This window comes from Zootoca vivipara, chromosome 2 (assembly GCF_965207765.1).
Source record: "Zootoca vivipara chromosome 2, rZooViv2.hap1.1, whole genome shotgun sequence".
In the NCBI taxonomy this organism is placed as follows: domain Eukaryota; kingdom Metazoa; phylum Chordata; class Lepidosauria; order Squamata; family Lacertidae; genus Zootoca; species Zootoca vivipara.
In genome coordinates this window covers 82,341,114-82,361,477 of record NC_142584.1, presented here as the reverse complement: position 1 = coordinate 82,361,477, position 20,364 = coordinate 82,341,114, and the positions used below count along the sequence as shown (strand labels likewise).

At 43.4% G+C, this 20,364-nt stretch overlaps 1 protein-coding gene across 1 annotated transcript in view; it reads right to left on the bottom strand.

The window, feature by feature from the left end:
* Positions 1-4,399: 4,399 nt before the first annotated feature.
* Positions 4,400-20,364, bottom strand: part of RUVBL1 (RuvB like AAA ATPase 1) — a 31,414-nt gene continuing 15,449 nt past the window's right edge. The window contains exons 9-11 of the mRNA XM_060271411.2: positions 19,076-19,178; positions 5,948-6,039; positions 4,400-4,893 (exon numbers count right to left, since the gene is read on the bottom strand). Coding sequence (XP_060127394.1) covers positions 4,734-4,893; positions 5,948-6,039; positions 19,076-19,178 — 355 coding nt within the window. The 3' untranslated portion in view covers positions 4,400-4,733. The remainder of the gene's footprint in view (positions 4,894-5,947; positions 6,040-19,075; positions 19,179-20,364) is intronic.

Here is a 20,364-nt window from a genome sequence, read left to right as displayed (position 1 = left end):
CATAACATCCTTCTGGACCATCTAGAGGGCTTGGGAGCTGGGGGCACTGTCATACAGTGGTTCCGCTCCTTCCTCCCGGGCCGTGTTCAGAAAGTGGTGGTGGGGGGATGAGTGTTCAGACTCCTGGGCTCTCACGTGTGGGGTGCCTTAGGGTTCTGCCCTCTCCCCCATGATTTTTAACATCTACATGCAGCCCCTGGGAGAGATCATCAGGGGGTTTGGGCTGGGTGTTCATCAGTATGCAAATGATACCCAGCTCTACCTCTCTTTCAAATCAGAATCAGTGAAGGCGGTGAGTGCCTGGAGGTGGTTGGAGGTTGGATGGTAGCTAACAGATTGAGGTTGAATCCTGACAAGACAGAAGTACTGTTTGTGGGGGACAGGAGGCGGGCAGGTGTGGAGAACTCCCTGGTCCTGAATGGGGTAACTGTGCCCCTGAAGGATCAGGTGCGCAGCCTGGGAGTCATTTTGGACTCACAGCTGTCCATGGAGGTGCAGGTCAATTCTGTGTCCAGGGCAGCTGTCTATCAGCTCCATCTGGTACGCAGGCTGAGACCCTACCTGCCTGCAGACTGTCTCGCCAAAGCGGTGCATGCTCTTGTTATCTCTCGCTTGGACTACTGCAATGCGCTCTACATGGGGCTACCTTTGAAGGTGACCCAGAAACTACAACTAATCCAGAATGCGGCAGCTAGACTGGTGACTGGGAGCGGCCGCCAAGACCACAGACCACCATCTACATTGGCTCCCAGTACGTTTCCAGGCACAATTCAAAGTGTTGGTGCTGACCTTTAAAGCCCTAAATGGCCTCAGTCCAGTATAGCTGAAGGAGTGTCTCCACTCCCATCGTTCTGCCCGGACACTGAGGTCCAGCACTGAGGGTCTTCTGGCGGTTCCCTCATTGCGAAAAGCCAAGTTACAGGGAACCAGGCAGAGGGCCTTCTCGGTAGTGGCACCCGCCCTGTGGAACACCCTCCCATCAGATGTCAAAGAGAAAAACAGCTACCAGATTTTTAGAAGACATCTGAAGGCAGCCCTGTTTAGGGAGGCTTTTAATGCTTAATAGATTATTGTATTTTATTTTTCTATTGGAAGCCGCCCAGAGTGGCTGGGGAAACCCAGCCAGATGGGCGGGGTATAAATAATAAATTATTATTATTATTATTAATCCCTCACACCTCCTTCCCCAACTTTGGGAAAGCAGCACAAGGGCTGCAGGGGGGAAGGGTGTTGTCAAATGTTTCTGAGGGCTGCCGAGAAAGGCTTTGAGGGCTGCATATGCAAATTTAATTACTGCTGCTGCTGTTGGCTGCTAATGCTCTAGCACAGGGGTAGGCAACCTAAGGCCCATGGGCCAGATGCGGCCCAATCGCCTTCTCAATCGGCCCACAGACGGTCCGGGAATCAGTGTGTTTTTACATGAGTAGAATGTGTGCTTTTATTTAAAATGCATCTCTGGGTTATTTGTGGGGCATAGGAATTCGTTCTCTCCCCCCCCCATAAAATATAGTCTGGCCCACATGGTCTGAGGCACGGTGGACCGGCCCATGGCTGAAAAAGGTTGCTGACCCCTGGTCTAGCACAATAATCTCTGCTTGCACAATGGAACTTCCCTCTCTCTCCTCACAAGGGTCAGAGGGAGGTCCCAGGTCTCATTGTACACGTTTGCAGGTTCTGTATTTAACAACTTAGCTATGCAATAAAACACATGCTTGTTTGTTTCCAAGCCAGTTCAAGATACTTCCCTTTAAAGCCCTAAATGGCTCAGGCCCAGACCTTCTAAAATAATCTCTCCTATAATGGCATTATATAATTGTTTTGATTTTTACGTTGTGTAGATAGATAACGTTTGTGTTGTATTTTGTAAACCACCTTGTTTTCTGATGAGGGGTGGTATATATACACAAAGAAACAAATACCACTCTACCTGCTCCCTAAGATCCAATTATGAATTTCAAATACGTTACTTGTGTGTGGCTGTTACGTGTGGTCCAACAAGCAAATGAAAACTGATGCATAAATGACTCGCACGTTTGACTGATGCAGGAGGGAAAACATACATGACCTTTTTTTTCTTAAGAAAAATTAATCCTTATAATTTAAGGGGAAGGAGCAGGTGATATTCAAGTCCCTCTCTTCATACTGTACTTAGATATACAAGTGACCTGTGCATTTACTTTTTGTTTTAGGACACATGAAATTTTTTGAGAAAAGTACTTTGCTCTGGGAATCTTCATGTACCATGAATAATTATGGTGAATCAAAATTTAAAAAAAATTCCCCCCCCTTCCAGTAGCACCTTAGAGACCAACTAAGTTTGTCATTGGTATGAGCTTTCATTTGCATGCACACTTCTTCAGATACACAACTTCTCAGGCATGGGCATTCTTTTTTAAAAGCAGTAAAATAGATCACAATAGCATCATAAGTGACAAATTTACAAGAAACCCCACCAGAAGCAGAACAAAGAGTTGTTCAGAGTAAACAAGACTTCAACACGCTGTAGCATTTTTGGTGAGGGAAATCCAGGGTTTGTTTTTTGTTCTTTTATGGCAGTTTATTTTCACTGTCATTCATAACAAATTTGATCTGCTGCCATTTAGCTTTAGCTGCATGAGGAAGGATCAGGGACAGATGACTTGATCATAATAAACCATTAGAGCTATATGACAAATGAAAGGGAGCTAGCCAATGGTGATTGTCCTCTGCCTGTAGGAAATCCATCAGCAGAACGAGGCAATTTTTAGCAATTGCCGTCAAATTCCTACACTCCCCCTTCCTTATATTTGCTCTGGAGAGTCCCTCAATCTTTTGCTGAAGTTTTATAGGGGGCATGGAGTGCTGCAAAGGGAAGGAGAGATTGCCAAAAATAGCCTCCCCCTTTGTTCCATCCGGGAACACTCACCATTGAATACTGCTTGTTATATTTTTGCTATAAAAGAATGCATTAGGATCTCAAAGGGCTCAGCTGGCAAAACCCGATTAGAAGCACTGCTATTGCAACAGAGAAGTCTACACAGACCTCAGTTTGGTACATTCAGCAGCAGCAGCACACACTTCACAGAGGCTTGTATTCTTCTGCTTAGAATGAACTCTGTGTGCGTCATAAACTTCACAATTTTGTTACATTCAAAATAGTAAACAGGAAGTTCAGTTTTAATTTGGGTTCGCATACATCGTACCAATCATTATTGTTGTGAAGGTTAGCTTAGTGAAAGACACACAAAGCAACGACAACGGAGAAGAAAAAGTAGTGTGTGTAAGAATTCTTCAGTTTCCATCAGTGCCAAGGTTTTTGAAAGTTACCGGCTATAATCCAACATGGGCTTGGGCGTAAACGTGTTTAGCAAACTGTTGCTTGCAATCATGTTAGAAAACAACAATTTCAGTGGAAAGTTGGTACTATGAAACACATTGTATAAACTTCATGGAGCAGTATTAGATCTCTAAAGGGATTTTGCGTTGCAGAGGCTAAACATGGCCCAGTAATGCAAGGCCCCTCAAGCTATCTGCGCTCTGTAAGGCTCATTCTGTGATGCTGCTGGTCTCTACTCAAGTCACACTGAGAAGGAGCAGGGGTTAGAATTAAAGGCCCATTTGTTCCCCACCAATTCTAATTCCAGACAGACATACTCAGTGCTTGTTGCAAGACTGGACACCAAAGTGTTTACCCTTTCTAGACAAGATCAGCCTTTTAAATAGCTGTCCAGGAGGCAATCTACCCCATCACACCTCCACTTGCTCTGCTCTTCCATGCCAGTGTTGTGTAGTGGTTAAGAGCGGTAGACTCGTAATCTGGGGAACCAGGTTTGTGTCTCCGCTCCTCCACATGCAGCTGCTGGGTGACCTTGGGCTAGTCACACTTCTCTGAAGTCTCTCAGCCCCACCCACCTCACAGGGTGTCTGTTGTGGGGGAGGAGGGGAAAGGAGGGAGATTGTTAGCCGCTTTGAGACTCCTTTGGGTAGTGATAAAGCGGGATATCAAATCCAAACTCTTCTTCTTCTTCCTCTCCCCTAGTGCTACGTGAACTGCCTGTCCTGGAAACAGTCACCCATGTGTCTGCCATATTCCTGTAATTAATACAGCACAGATACGGTATAAGACTATACATGCGGGCGTATTTCCTCTTACCCGGGCAGGGTACATGTACAGTTTGCCACCTGGGAGAGTGACAAACTGTGCTACATCCAACTTTGGTTATTCAGCAATTAAACTTGGAGAATTTGGCCCACCTCTCCAAAACCAAGCAAAAGCCTAGAATCCAAGTGAATGCACCTTCAGGTTTTCATTCCCGAGAATGAAAATGTAGGCAACAGCATCACTTTTACTGGGTTATCCATCCTCTGTTGACAAGGTTTGGGGGACACTCCAAAACACCCATTAGTCTGTCAAACTTGAAACATTTTAAAAACAAGTTCACATTTATTTTTAAACAAAACAAATAATGAAAATAAATTGTCTTTTCTTAGCAACTTAGCAATCAAATCTAGAAGAGGAATATAAAGGTATGCCAGCCTGCATCCATTTCATATAGGCACTCAATATATAAAACATGAAGATACCACAGACAGAGATGATTTCATTCCATCTTGGTGAACTAAGAACAAAGGGAATTCTGCTTCTTGCTACAAAGCAGTATTGTGATATTTAAGAACTTTTCAGTTCCAGGGAAAGTTAAAATTTGGAGAATGTTAAGAGAGGCTCTGAGGACTAGAAAGGCTAACAAATTTCTTCACTTCATGTATTTCTCCTGTTGATCCGCCAGTATTTTTGCCGAGGATTTGGCATCATAGAAGAGTTCATTTATTTCTTCAACATGTTCCTTCTCTATGCTGTCTTTCCCATTTATCTTGGCCAGCAGATTGGCTGGGGTGAGTAACTGCACAGCATACCTATGGCCAAATAATAAGAGCATGTGTCAAATTAACATGCCTGCTACAAAGTAGAACAGAGAAACCTCCTCAAAAGAGACACGTACAGAAATATTCCTCAGGATGAATAAATGAACCTACCTTCCAGAAATGTCCAATGCACCTTATATCTGGGAAAATTAAACATTTAAGCCAAGATCCAAAGAGCCATTTAAAGCACACCCACCAACTTGACTCTTTCCGCTTTTATGCAGTGACGCCACCTCCCATACAAGATGAAAAACATGAATAATTTCAAAACTATTTGTGATGTGGAAATGAGGCTGTGGTTTGAGAAACACAACTTCATAATTCCTCGAGTTGCACGGAAATGAGTGCATTTCTTTAGACCCTAGTCCCCCCAGTGACATTCGCAATAGTACTAGAATCTACTTTCAGGACTCCTCATTGCCTTGCAAGAAAGTTGTAAAAAGAATCTGCCAGCCACACTTTGCAAATGACTCCATTCTATTATATATCCTGCTAGGATTGTTACAGAACAGTATTGCAATGGCTATTTTCATGTGGTCTGGAACTTACTAACTCTTGCAAAAATGTCGCTAGCCTTGAAAGTGGGTAGAATCAATTTTGCCAGCCATCAATGAGTGGCTGCAAAAGACATTTGGCTCCCATGTCCAAAATTACTGCAACCTGCAAAAATGGCAAGGAGCAGTCAAACAGCTCAATAAGTAATACACAGTCCATTAAAATGACCAATCATTATCATACAACTATTAATTTCTGCAAAGGATTTTCACTATTATAATTTAGCTTGTCTGTAAGTTATGTACAGTATATGCAAGTATTTCATATGTTAATAATAAAGAAGAACCACCTTAAATGCAGATTGAATGTCATGAATAAAAGTGGATGATGAAATACTGGTGGAACTCTGAGCTTTGTCATTCAAGCAAATTAGTATTTCACCAGAAATCCACAATGGTCTGCTGGTTACTCCCTAGCTACCTGTTTCTGCCCATCTTCATACCATTTCCAAAACCAGTCATTATTTGACATTTATAGTCAACATGCTTACCTTAATGTTGTTTTGGTGCCTATTTCTCCAAGATGGTTCAGTGCCTCCTCACTAATATTAATACTCTCTGTCTGAGCACGGAGCTTTATGATCTAAAGCAGAAAAATATATTTAACACAGTTTGGACTTTTAAAAAATGCATTCCTTAAAACTGTGTACACACCTTAGCATCACATGCAAACCATATATAAAGCAAAGTTTAAACATGGGCTGGCTTATTTTAACACCTGCTTTCACTGCATCCAATTTAGAACTGCGACACAGTCAGGGATCCTTTTGGGGTTGCAAATGGAATAATATTTTGGGGCATTCATCAAGAACACTTGTAACTCCTAAAGTATGAGAATGATACGGAATATACATACAGTGACCTACAGAATCACAGATCATCAGTACCCCACCTGGAATAATCTTCAGAACAATTTGCTTGAAAAGTCTCAACTGTCCTTTAGTTGCTCAAATGCATGCCAGACATTTTAGCCTCTTGACAAATAAGACGGCGAAATAAATAAATAAATAAATAAATAAATAAGTTTCTCTGCAAGGTTCACCTACTCCCACAAACCTCTCAGATAAATCTAATCTATCAAGAACAGTCTCCAGCTTGTACCAGTTTGAAGATCTTTGTAAAGTTGAAGAAGAAGATATCGCCAATAAGCCTGAGCACATAGAGCTGTAACAAAAGTGGCACTAGGCTCCCTGCAGTCCGTATTACCAGCTGAGTGATAAGGGGCAGACTGGATAATGATGTTGTGTTGTAGTGTTGAGATAACTCTGGAACTGCGAGTCTCATATAATACAGGTATTTTTCACTTTGGCAGCTTTGTAAACAAGATATCAAGAAGCACTCGTTTAAATTAAAGCCATAAAAATGCACCAAGGGAATCAAGAGTGCGGAAGAGGGGGAAGGGGGATGAGCACAGAATTGGGGCTTCACATAGTAGGCAGCTAGTTCAAGGAACATTAGAATTTAAAGTTGCTCTTGGGAGTGTTCAAATTTGACCAAAATATTAAGGCTTAATGCTTCATTTTGTTTAATAAAATATTTAGACTGCACCTCATATAAAACTACCAGATGGTGTTCAACAAAATTTACAAATAAACACACCAATAAAAAACAATACGGAATAATCATAAAATGACTCGTTCGTGTTAAATAGTTTAAATCACTGAACAGGCCTGGTGACATAAATAAAAGTCTTCCACCTGCTAGAAATGTATTCCGCAGCAGGGGACTGGCAACACTAAATGCCTGACTTCCAGCTGAATCTAGTCAGGCTTCTAAAACACAAGGAGACAATTAACAGCGCTCCTCAAGAGAAATGTGAATTTACAAGTAGAATGTATATGTAATATTATGTAAACATTTTATATATGTATTGAGATATCAATAAAGAAAAAAACAGCACTTGTATAAATGGTCTCAGTCATCAAATTTGAATATAGGTACATCAGAGAAATCCCTCCACCAATATGGAGTTTATAGCTGAAATTCAATTCTTTTTTTTTTTTTTCCTGTAAATTTTTTTTTTTATTAAAGGTTTTCTCAGTTTACAAAGACATAGGCAATGTCTCTCATAGCTTTTTTACAGATCAGTTTCAATTGTTGAGACATTGGGGAGGAAAGGGGGGAGAGCGGTGGATGAGGGGAGGGGTTGGGGGTTGGGGTGGGGTAACAGTGTTTCTAGATTACTTAAAGTGGGGGGGGTGTCAGCATTGGTTGTGCAGGTTCTTTGTTGTGCCTTTGTTTTCCTTTGATGGTGAGAGTTTTTGGGGTTGGCTTAGGATATAGTTTTCTTTTGTGGTTGGCTGTGGTGGTCTGTTTTATGTGAGTAGGGCGGGCGGGTGTTCTGGGTCAGGTTAGCCATATTGATTTGTATGTTGCTGGTGGGTTTCTGTCGTTGTCTTGTTGGGCTGTGTATGTGATAAAGGGGAACCATACTGGGGTGAAGCCGTCTTCTTCTATTTGGCCCCGTGTCAATTTCAACTTATTGGTTAATTTTTCTAATAGGGCTGTTTCCCATACCGTCTGGTACCACTGATCCATGTTTACTCCTGCCAGGTCTTTCCAGTGTCTGGTTATGGTGTTTCTGGTAGCTGAGAGTAAGTGGGTTATGAGTTCTTTGTGATGTAAGTGGGCATTATTGTCCTGGAAGATGTTTAGCAAGGCCAGTTCTGGGGTGAGTTCTAATGTTTGTTGGGTTATTTTACCTATTTCTCTTATGGTCGTTCTCCAGAATTGTTGGGCTTTGGGGCATTCCCACCACATGTGAAAATATGTGCCTGTTGAGGTGCATCCTCTCCAGCATTTTGATGAGGTTCCTGGGCGTATTAGTGCTAGTTTTCGTGGTGTTAGGTACCACCTGTAGATGGTTTTCAGAGTGAGTTCTTTCCTTTTTGCTGATATGGATTTAAAGGGGGGTTTAGACCACATTCTGGTCCACTGAGTGGGGTTAATCTCATAGCCTATGTCTTCTTCCCATTGTTTTTTTATTGTGTCTGGGGAGTTTGTGGGATTTTGGAGCAGTATTTTATATATTGCAGAAACCATCCCTTTGCCGTGACCCTTTGTCGTTAGGAGGTTTTCAAAAGGTGTCAGGGGTCTTGTTGCTGCTAATTTTATTGCTGGCTTGTTTAAGAGGGTATGTAATTGGTGTTGTGCTAACCAGGGTATTTGGGTGTCTTCTAGTTTATCCTGTATTTCTTGTGTTGTCAGAGGTATGTTATTTTTATAGAAGTCCGTTAGGCGATATAGGCCTTTGGTTTGCCAGTTTTTAGTGTGGATGTTTTGTGCTGCATGGTGGAATAATGGATGGTAGATCAGGGGGAGTAGTGGGGATGTGGTTGGGGATAGTTTGTCCATTTCTGTTTTCCATGCTTTGAACATGGTTTGTGTGTATCTATTGAGTGTTGTGGGGATCCTTCTTAGCTTGTTTGGGAGGAATGGGTATGCTGTGGTGCTGATATTTTCAATTGTGTCTCTCTCTAAGTGTATCCATTGTTTTGTCTCATCTTCCAGCATATATGGGATTATATGTCGTATTTGATTGGCCCTATAATATGTTTCTATGTTAGGGATTCCCCATCCCCCTTGTGAGGTGGGGAGGTGCAGGTATTTGGTGCTTATTCTTGGTTTTTTATGCGAGAAGATGAAGGAGTGCAGTTTTCTCTGCCATCTGCGGAGTTGAATTGGGGGAATCCAGATTGGGAGGGTTTGGAATAAGTAGGTTAATTTTGGGAGAGTGATCATTTTGATCATTGCCATTTTATCTGAGAGGGTGAAATTCATGTTGTCCCATCTCTTCAGGTCCTTGTTTATTTGTCGCCACAAGGGTTTGTAGTTGTGTAGGTATAATTTGTTGAGATTTTTGGTTATTTGTACCCCTAGGTATCTGAACTTGGTGTGACAAAGTTTTATTTTGGTGATATTAGTGAGTTCTTTCTGGGTGTGGGGAGGAGTGTTGAAGCACATGGCTTCCGATTTTGCAAAGTTTACTCGCAGGCCTGACACCGTCGCAAATGTGTTGAGTTCTCTGGTTAGGGGGATTGCTGTGTTTAAGGGGTCTGATGTTGTGACCATTAGGTCGTCTGCAAAGAGCCCTATTTTATATGTTCTGCCTTTTATTTTCACTCCTCTGATGTCTGTGGCTGCACGGATTCGGATTGCTAGCGGCTCTAGGGCCAGTATAAATAGGAAGGGGGATAGTGGGCATCCTTGTTTTGTGCCCCTTTGGATTTTTATGCTATTCGAGTCTATGTTGTTGATTCTGCAATTTGCTGAGGCTTGTGAGTATATTTGTTTGAGGATTTGTAGAAAGTTTGGGCCAAATTTCATGCTAGTTAATACTGCTAACAGGTATTTCCATTCTAGGCAATCAAAGGCCTTGAGGATGTCTAGAGACATAATAGTCAGTGGGGTTTTGGTTGCCTTGCTGTGCTCGATTAGGTTCAGCAGTTTCCTGATGGGGTCCGTGATGTTGCGACCAGGGACGAATCCGGTCTGATCTGGGGCTACTAAGTTGCATAAAAAGTTTTTTAAGCGGTTGGCCAGGATTGATGTGAATATCTTGTAGTCTTGGTTTATTAATGAGATTGGGCGATATGATTCGACTTTGAGATTGTCCTTCTGTGGTTTTGGGATGGAGACTATTTTGGAGTGGGTCCAGGATTTGGGGATGGGCCCCCCTTTCATGATGTCATTAAATAGGCGAGTTATGTGTGGCAATAGGGGTTCTTTGAATTTCTTATAGAATTCTGCTGTGAAGCCGTCTGGGCCTGGGGCCTTGTGTGGTTTCAGGTTTTTGAGGACCATGTCTATTTCCTCTGGGGTGATGGGCCTGTCCATGTATTCCTGTTCTTCATCTGTTAAGGTAGGCATGGTCAGTCCTGCTATGAATTCTTTTATTTCCTTCTCAGGTGGGTTGTGGGAGGTGTATAGATTAGAGTAAAATTCTGCAAATTCTGAAGTTATTTCTTTGGGGGAGAATGTTGTGTTGCCGTCTTTTTTAGTGATGCAGTGTATTCTTGTTTTGAGTGTTCTTTTCCTACATCTATTCGCTAATAGTCTGGAGTTTTTCCCTCCATATTCATAGAAGCGTTGTTTAGAATATAGAATGTTGATCATTGTTTTATTAATTTCTAGGGAATCTATTTCTCTTCTCTTTTGTTCTATAAGTTTAAGAAGTTTTTTGGATCCTGTTTGTTTGTATCGTGATGTGAGGGTCGTAATGTCTTGTTCTAGTTTAGTAATCTTTGTGGAGGTTTGTTTTTTAAGGAGTGTTTTCTCTTTTATGCAAGCTCCTCTGGTGACTGCTTTCATTGCGTCCCATAGGAGAGGGGTTGTTATGTTGTCTACATCATTTTCTTTGAAGTAATTTTGGAGGGTTTTTGTGAGACTTTCTCTAGTTTGTTTGTTTGTGGTTAGGATGGGGCTAAAGGACCATGATGGGGTACTATGTGTTCTCTCTCCTATTTTAATGGTGACTTCTACTGGGGCATGGTCTGTGATTTTAATGTTGCCTATGTTTGATGATTCCACCCGAGGGATTAGGTTCTGTGTGAGCAGAATGCTGTCCAATCTGGACGTTGTGCCATGTCGTCCAGATTGGAATGTGTGGGTAGTGTCTCCCGGGTTTTGTTCACTCCAAATGTCGTAGAGACCCCTGTCTTTTAGCAGTTTTATTAACTTGTAAGAGTCCCTAGTTATTGGGGGTTTTCCACAAGGGAAAGTTGCCCATGGGGTTGTAGATTGGATGTTTTTTAGGGATATGCCTTTCATATTTAGGTTGAGGTCGCCTCCTATGATGGCTTCCCCTTCCATGAAGGAGAGGAGTTTGTTCAGTGTCTTCTGGAAGAATTCTAGTTGTTTTGAGTTTGGGGCATATATAGAGCCAATTGTCAGTTTAATTTTGCCATCTAGTGTTCCTTTGATGAAAATGAATCTGCCCCTTTTGTCCCTCAGGACTGTTGTGGCTTTGAAGTTTAGGTCTTTATTAAGTATTACAGCTACTCCGCGAGCCTTTCCTGAGCCTTGTGCCACCCATTGTTGACTGAAGCGGGGGTCGCTCAGAAGTTTGTTCCCTTTGGGGGGGTTGTGTACTTCTTGTAGGAAGGTGATGTGTGGTTTCATGGTGTTTATGTATGAGGTAATGCGTTTTCTTTTAATGGGGTTTCCCAACCCCCTCACATTTAGTGTAACCGCTTTTAAGCTAGCCATCACGTCTATCTGTTGTGTAAGGCAATTCCTTGCCAACCCGTCCAGGTTGTCCTGTGTCTCTCACTGTGTGTTGTTTACTTAACCATTGGGGTTTCGCTGACCTAGGGTGTGGTGGGTAGGGGGCTAATGGGGTTAGAGTTAGGTTTGGGTTAGAGAGTAGGGAGTAAGGTGTATAGAGTTTCCTATGTGTAGTCTTATAGGTGTTCATTTGGGGTATTTTGGGCCATCCGGCCCTTGGCCGATTGGCCCTGGGTCTCAGCTGATGTGGAGGGCCGTGTTCAGAGACAGGCCTTCCCCCTTGTCGTTTACGGTGGGGGATGATCAGCGAGACAATGTAAAGCGTCTTTGCGACATGGATGTCGGGTATAAGGTTTGGGAACAATGTTGCCAGTATTAATAGCAACATCATTGTTTTTGTGTTAGGGTGTAGGTGTGAGTGTTGGTGCGCTCTCTGGTGCCACCATTGTGCTAATTAGGTATTATCTTTTAGCCTGATCATAGGTTGGGTTGTGTGGGTTGCATTTGTTATATTTCCTTAGAGTGGATTCGGGGTTGTGTGTTGAGGGTGTGTGTTGTGAGTTGTTGGGTTGTGGGGGATGTGGTTGAGGTTGTTTGGACTGGTGTTGGAGTGGCAGTTTCTGTGGGGATGTGGGGCGGGAGGGGGGGAATGTTGCTGGTGTTAGTTTTGTTCATAGCCTAGGGGGGGAGGGGGGAAGGGAAGGGGAGTCACCAGTCCTTCAGCTTGCGATGTTTTCCGGCTGCTTCATTTTGCTGTGGTTGTTGTTGCGGTAAGGTCGTTCCTCTGTGCTGTGCTGGTTTCGTCGATCTTGGTCAGGCTTCTTGTGTCGTATGGTCGGCCGGATGGTTTCGTGTGTGATGGTGTTGTCTGGTTGTATTGGCGTGCTTTGTGTTTCTCTTGATTCTTTGCCTTTTTCTTCTTGTTGTTCTGGACTTTCGTCCAGCCATTTGCTGTTGTTTCATTGTCTTGGTCTTGGCTGTCGCTTGGTGGGTCCTCTTGAAGCCATTCCGGTGGGGTGCTGAGTCCGAGGTCCTTCAGTAGTTGCTTGGCTTCCGTTTTGTTGGTAGCTGTGTATTGTTTTGCGTTTTTTGTTGCAATGAGGCGGAAGGGGAAGCCCCATCGGTAATTGATCCCTGTTTCTTGGAGACTTCGGGTGCATGGGCGCAAGGTTTTCCTCCGGTTTAGGGTATCTTGGGACAGATCTTGTAATGCCAGTATGTGGTTGTTTTTGTATTGAAGGTTGGCCGAATTTCTAAGGTAGTTCCAAATTTCTTCTTTCTTTTTGTAGCGTGCGAAGCACACGATGATGTCCCTTGGGGGGTCGCCGGGTTTTGGCATGGGTCTTAGAGCTCTGTGCGCCCGCTCCAGGTCATCTATCTCGATTTTCAGGTTTGGCACTGTGTTTTTTAACCAGCTTACTATTAGGTTCGCTGGGCTTTTCTCTTCCGCTTTTTCCGGAAAGTTGCGGAAGCGGATGTTGCAACGTCTGTTCCGATCTTCAAGGTCCGCTTGTTTGATTCTCAGTTCTTCGTTTTCTGTTTCCAATTCGTTCAGTTTCTTTCTTATATGTGTGTTTTCCTCCTGGTGTTGCTCTATTGTCCTTTTTTGTGTTTGGTTTTCATTCTCCAGAGCTACCAGTTTGGATGTTAGTTCGTTGATTTGTGCCTGTAGGGGGGCCACTGTGTCCTCCAGTTGTTTTGTGAACTGTTTTGTTAATTCTTTTGTTATTCTCTCTATCAGTCTTGTTTCCAGGTCCCTCTGATCTTTTTTGGTCATCGGGTGGTCGTCTTCTTGAAGAGGCGTTGCGTTCTCAGCGCTGTGTGCCATTATCCTGGTTGGTGTTGTCGTGATTTCCCTGGGGTTTTTGGTTTGGGGTCTGTTTGGTGACTTCTTGGAGTAGAATGTGTAATGGTTGGAAGTCGTGGTGTTAGGTTGTTGGATTGATCAGGCGTTGATTGGTGGCTATTCAGAGCGTTTGAATTAGGCGGTCATTTATGTGCCGTCTGGGTTGTGTTTTGCAGGCTTCTCTTGAATTCTCGCAATTTCCTCAGTGGTGCACCCTCGTGCGTTCAGGGTGTGTGTGTTGGGGTCTAGTTGGGGGTGGGAGGTGGGGTTGTGGATCCACAGCAGGTAGTAAAAGGGTTTAAGTTTTGCAGGGTTGTTTTCAGGTAGATTTAAGCAGAATTGTATAGTGTCAGAGAGTGGGAAAGAGGGGGGAGAGGGGGTTTAGGAGGAGGTAAAAAAAGGGGGGAGGGAAGGATAGGAGACTGGAAGGTAAATGGGAGTTGGAGGGAAGGAGGGGAGAGGGGGGGAGGAAGGAGTGAAAGGGAGGTAGAGAGAGAGGGGGAGAGAGGTAGGGAGGAAGGGAAGTAGCAGCAGTGATGGTATATTGTGTTGGTGATCTTAAGTTTGGTGTGGGGTGAGGGTTTGCTGGGGGGGTTGTTGATGAAAGTGGGGGTATAGGTATGTAGCTTTTGGGGTTAAGGGGGAGGGAGCAGAGAACTGACAAACTTTAAGTGAGGTATAGATTGGGGGCTGAGGCTGGGGTGGAGAACAGTGTATTTGAAACTGTGAGGGATGGGGGTATTAGCAGTAAATCAAAGTAGGGATGACTGCAGCAGCAGTGGTCCTCTGTTTAACAGGGAAGTGTTGGGATTAGGTGCGGGGTGGATTTAAGAAATAAAAGAAAATAAAGTGGTCAAACGAGCATGGGGGGTGGGAAATGGGGTGGGTAGGGTAGTGAGAGGGAGATGTGTAAAAAGGGGGGTTGGGTATTAGTAACTACGGGGGGTTCTGTATGTTAAGGGTGGGAGTGGGGTGTTATTGGTGGTATAAAGATGCTGGTGTGGGGGGGGAGGGGTAAAGGGGGCTTAAAGAGTGGGATGGAGATAGAAATATAGGTGGTTGATATATGTGTGTATATACACACACGCACACACACACACACACTCACACACAAGATAGAGCCAAAAATAAGGTATAAAAAGCAAAATTGTGTGGGGGAGGTGGCTGCAGTGGCAGCGCCCCCCTTAAAAAGGGAGATATTAAAAAAGAAAAAAGAAGAAAAAAAAGGGGGGGGGAAGGAAAAAAGGAAAGAAAAAGGAAGGGGGAAATTGGGGGGGGAGGCCTTTCTTGTTTTTATTTTGTTTTCCGAGTTAGAAGGACTGGAGAGTGGGGGGGGGGGCTAATAGTAACAATAGATTGAAAAATGGGAGTAATATAAAAAATGAGGGGATAAAAAAGATAAAAATAGGAGAAGCAATACAAAACAAAAACAAAGTCAAAAATAAACAGAGATCTCCTTAGGTGATCCCAAGCAGCGTCAGGAGTCCTGCCTCGGGTTGCCTCTCTCTGGGTCTCGCCCGTTCAGAGCAGCAAGTAGTATATGTATATTTGTAAAGAAAAGAAAGGGGGGATTTTTTTTTTAAAAAAAGGAAAAATAGACCCCCCCCAAAAAATTAGAAAAAATAGAAAAAGTAAAATAATAGCAATAATAATAAAAAATTAGAGGAAAATTATTTTAAAAGTTGCAAAAAATTGCAAAGGCGATGTCTTTTCCGACGGGCCTTGTTGGTGGGGTTGAGAGGCGGGCTTGGGCCTGGTTTTGCCTCGTGTTTCCCCCACGGCCTTTGTCCTCCTACCTCGCCTCTTCGCTCTCCTTAATGGCGGTGGTGGTCCTTCGGCAGGGCTGCTAGGCCAGGCCGCGACGGTGGGGACGATGGGGTTCTTTCTCCCTCAGCGGGTTCCTTCTCTTCTCCCTCTTCTCTCCTCGTCCCGGTGTGGGAGAGAACGGCTGCAGCGCACCCGGGGGCCCGGCTCCCCCTTTCCCTTGGTACGTTCTCTCTCTCCTCCCTATGTCCCAGGGGGGAGAGAGTGGTGGCGGCAACGGGAGCGTGCACAGGGGCTCTCCCCCGTCACCGGAGCGTCGGTGCTTAGGGACGCAGGCTTCTGCGCGTTCGGGGGCTCTCCTCCGCCGGAGCGTCGGCGCTCCGCAGTGCAGCCCTCCTTAAGCCCCAGGGCCACGGAGCTTCAGAGCTTCGCGGGGCTGCGCTCCGCTGAAGGTTGGATGTCCCCGGCGCCGATCCGGCGCAGTCGCCGGGGAGGGGTGTCGGTGGCTCTCCGGGTGGTCCTTTGGGACCACTGGGTTCCCGCGCTGCAGCGGTTGCGGTCCCGGTGGCCTTCCGTTGTCCGGGGGCTGCTTTGGCGGCGTTGGCACGTTGGCTGTCTTTAGGAGCTCCGCGCCAGCGTGCCCGCCGCCATCTTGCCTCGCCGGAAGTCGCGACAATTTATCCTGAAATTCAATTCTGATCTTTCTAGAAACATGAACAGAACTTGGCTGTGATCCGAAGAACTGTGTGCCCAAGTTGGCTTTGGAGTTGTGTTTCTTTCTTGATCAGTAACCCACAATATATCAAGTCAAGTTGTAAAAACGGCTGATGATTAGGTACTGGGTCAAGATAAATCAGAAGTCCTCTGAATGTGCACAGGCTCTTGAATGAACCTGAACTGAAATCTCTCTTTGGCTCCCAACCCTTAAACCACTGCAACTGAGATAAATACTAAACCTGAATATAATTTTTAAAGGCCTGTGTAATACCGGTACTTTCTTCTTTGGAAAAACAGATAAAGGCTACACAATCCAGTAAATAATCTCTGCAGCCAGTTTATGGGGTGCCATAGTCAACCCAAAATACGTAAACCACTCTAAGGCTTTAGAATCAAATACCTATTTGGATTATTGAGTCACACCATATCCCATTGCCTAGTTGCAAGGTATTGTTCTTTGTGCAGGCACATCTATGTCAAAATAGGAGAAAGGTCTGGAATGCAGGTGGTCCCTACAGTATGCACACAGCCTTCTGGCGGTATGCATGCAAATCTTACTTTGGCAGGGACAGGAACAAGAAGGCATTTTTAAACCGGTAAGCTCCTGGAGGTATACATATAAATGGTACTTGGGACTGATCACACTTTGAAGTGTTCATTCCCCATCTCAGCTGCAAAGAGCTGGTCAGAGAGGCATGCCAAAGGATCCTTGAAACCAGGGTTGAGCAACCTTTGGTTCTCCTGAAGAGGTTGGACTCCAGCTCCCATCATCCCCAGCCAATGGTCAGGGCCGATGGGAGTTGAGAGAATAATAACATCTGAAGGCACACAGGTTAGCCACTGCTGCTGTGAACTATAAGGGTGGAAAGCCCCACTTGCAGATTGTGTTAAAAATGAACGTTTTTGCCTGGTGCCTAAAGGTGAATAAAGAAGGTGCCAGGTGAACTTCCCTGGGGAGAGCATTCCACAGACAGGAAGCCACTGCAGAGGGCCCATTCTCGTGTTGCCATCCTCCAGACCTCTCAAGGAGGAGGCAGATGAAGAAGGGCCTCAGAAGATGATCTCTGGGTCTAGGATGGTTCATACGGAAAGAGGCGGTCCTTGAGGTACTGCAGTCCTGAGTCATTTAAGGCTTTATAGGTCAAAACCAGCACTTTGAATTGGGCCAAGAATCTTTACACAATTGCAGAAGGGAAATGTTTAAAACACATCACTAAGCAAATCTAAACCCTGTCCAAATGAGATGCAAAAGAGGGGCAAACTGCAGCATATAATTAATCAAAAGCAGATAAGGAACCAAGGGTCATCTAGTCCAACCCCCTGCAATACAGGAATCACAACTAAAGAGACCCTGAAAGACAGCCATCCAACCTCCGCTGAAAAACCTCCAACGGAGTCCACCATCTCTTGTGGGAGTCTGTTCCACAGTTGAACAGCTCTTACTTTCAGAAAGTTATTCCTAATGTTCAGTAACAAACACTACCAAGAGGTTGATTGAGCAGAATCAAAAGGGTAGCACTCTATGATAAATGTCAATAACTAGGATGGACCAAGGCTGTTTCAGTGCCATACCCGGGTCTGAAGCCAGGCAGAAATTGGTCTAGAATCTAGATAATCCCTTTCACCCAGGCACAGCTGCAGTTGGCCACTCTCAATTACTTTGCCCAACGTTAATATTATAATACATAGTATTATGCTAATATTGAAATGAAAACCTCGTTGTACATCTGTATCCTCTAGCCACCTCTGTTGTAATCTATATCAAGGTGCTACAGCTATCCTGTCAGGTACACAAAAACATCCCAAGTATCAATACCACGGCATATTTTGAAAGAAGGCCCCACACAAAAGCTTCCTCATACCAAAGGAAATGAGCCTTTGCTGGTACGTTTATATTCAATAAATGCCTCTGCTTCACCTTGGCACTTATCCAGCAGCAGAGACTATTATCTGGTGACAATGCTTTCCGCCATTGACACTATCTCCTAAATAATACAAAGAATTGACATGATAAACCGTAATGGCTCCTGCATGGTGTCAGCCCACAGCACTGAGACACTAATGAGGGGGGATCTTTGACAAGATGCCTCATAATGGCAACCAAGGATTATAATCAATGCTCCTTGCACCAAGATGAGCCTTGCAGCAAAGTCCTGCTGCTGCTTGCTGGACTGTTGCTCTAGGCAATCATTGAAAAAATCTCGTCTAGATCAACTATAAAATGGATACAAGAATATGGAAGATGAACCCCAGGAGTTTACAAATGCACATACTTCAAATACTAACATGGCACGGTTTCATTTCAAACTGAGCAAAAATTGAAAAAAAATTAAGATCTGGAATTAAGAAACAAAAAAAATGTAAGCAGTACTGCCCTTTCAATGAAGACCTGTTCCCATCACATTTCTAATATGATGAATTAAAAAATCAGTTCACATGGAGATAAATATGGAGAGTGGAGCAGTCTTCATACTTATTGGCATTTTTAAAGCACTTTTCCAGTTGACTTATGGGTTGTTTTTAAACAGAACTTTTTGTGGGCTGTTTCTTTACCCATTATTGGAGAGCTGTTCTGATTTTATCAGAAGTTGCAGGTTTTTACTTTTGTTGTGAACCATTTCTGGTGATGTCCAAATAGCAAAGGACGCAGCAGACATTTTAAAATAAAATAAAATTAAAATAAATATTAAACAATTTAAAGGAGAAACCATAGCCTTCATAGTTTCAAAGCAAGAAACCTGCAGGGTGAATTCCTACTTGGATGAAACTTTCAATGAAAGGGCCACATATATTACTGTATTAAATATTTTTCACATTATTGTAAGCAACTCTAGAGAACCTAGTTATCAGCCAGCATATAAATATTATTTTAAAAAATAAATGCAAAATTGAGTTAAGTGCACTCTATAGGACCCAAAAACTTTCTAAAAAAACAAATCCTGCAAACCAGTCATGTTTTAATAGGGAAGAAGCCAGTGCTGTTTCACACCCCGCACCACTGGCTGAGGTTCTAGAGAGGGACCTTTGCTGCCTGCCCCCCAAGATATTACATAAGTAAGAGAGTTACCTGCTTCATTTCTTGTGGCGTGTATAACATGGTTCTAATGATCATCACCCTATCCAGAAGATCCAGAGGTATCCCATGAGGAGAGATTATATCTTCTGTACCTCTGCAAGGATAAAAAGAAAAGTTCAGGTTTATATTTATCACCTTAATAAATAGGGTTGCTGGTGGGAAGCTTTTCTTCTAACATTCAAAGCAACACACTAAGAAATTATATTGATTGGTGATGGCTTACATTGCACTGTCCTAAGAGGCAGACTTTGACATACCTCTCCTGAAGAGTGGCTCGTATTCTACATAAATGAGCTAGGCAACAGAAAATGTGGATTCAAGAATAAGCTTGGTGAAACCCTTTGTCATCACAAGGTACCTTAATTTGCAATCTTAGTGCAAATATTGTGAAGCATTTGACTGATGAACACTCCTGCCTTCCACGCCCACCAATATATTTTATCTATGTAAAACAAGAAAATGACTTTGCCCTTAAAAAAATTTTTTTTTGAGGGGGGGTATTGGGTTGCTGTTTTTATTTTGATTATATATTTTCTGGTTTTATATTTTGATTTTGTTCTGTGAATCGCCCTGAGACTTCCAGGTATAGGGCGGTATATAAATTCAATAAATAACAAATAATAATAATAACAATAACTTCTGTTCTCCATTAGAGGGCACTCCAGTTTCATCTAAAAATATTTCTTATTCAAGAGATTACTAGAAAATCATGATCCTACTCAGTTGTGGTGTATGAGGAGCAGTGGGGAGGGGCAGCAGAGCATAGGAGTAGAATGTTAATCTATTTCCTCCCCTAAATTGTAGAGGCTTCTATTTCTAATAATAGAATCATGAACTCAAAATTCTTTCAACACGACATGAAAGACCATTGACACAATTTTCGTTGTGGTTCATAGGAAACTTCTGTCTACAAAAAGGTGCTTTCACTGCACGGGGCCAAAATATATTTTGCATAAGCCGAGGAAAGATTGGGTGTGATAGAAATTGTAAGGAGGAAGACAGGCTAAGAGTCTGAAGATAACACTGTGAGCTGATGAGGAGAAATCACCCAACAATTACCAGAAACAGACTGTTCTTTAACTTTTGAGAGGTTCACTTTTGAAAACTCTTCAACTGATACCTGGCCTAAGGAGAAACATATTGACAAGATGACTGGAGGCGTTTATGGTGTGGTTGGCCTTAATTCCAAGTATTTGGAGAAAACATTACTTCACAGTAATTTAAGTTTATTAAAAATCTATAGCATGCACAGCATAAAGTGCAAGTAAGGCAAGAGAAAA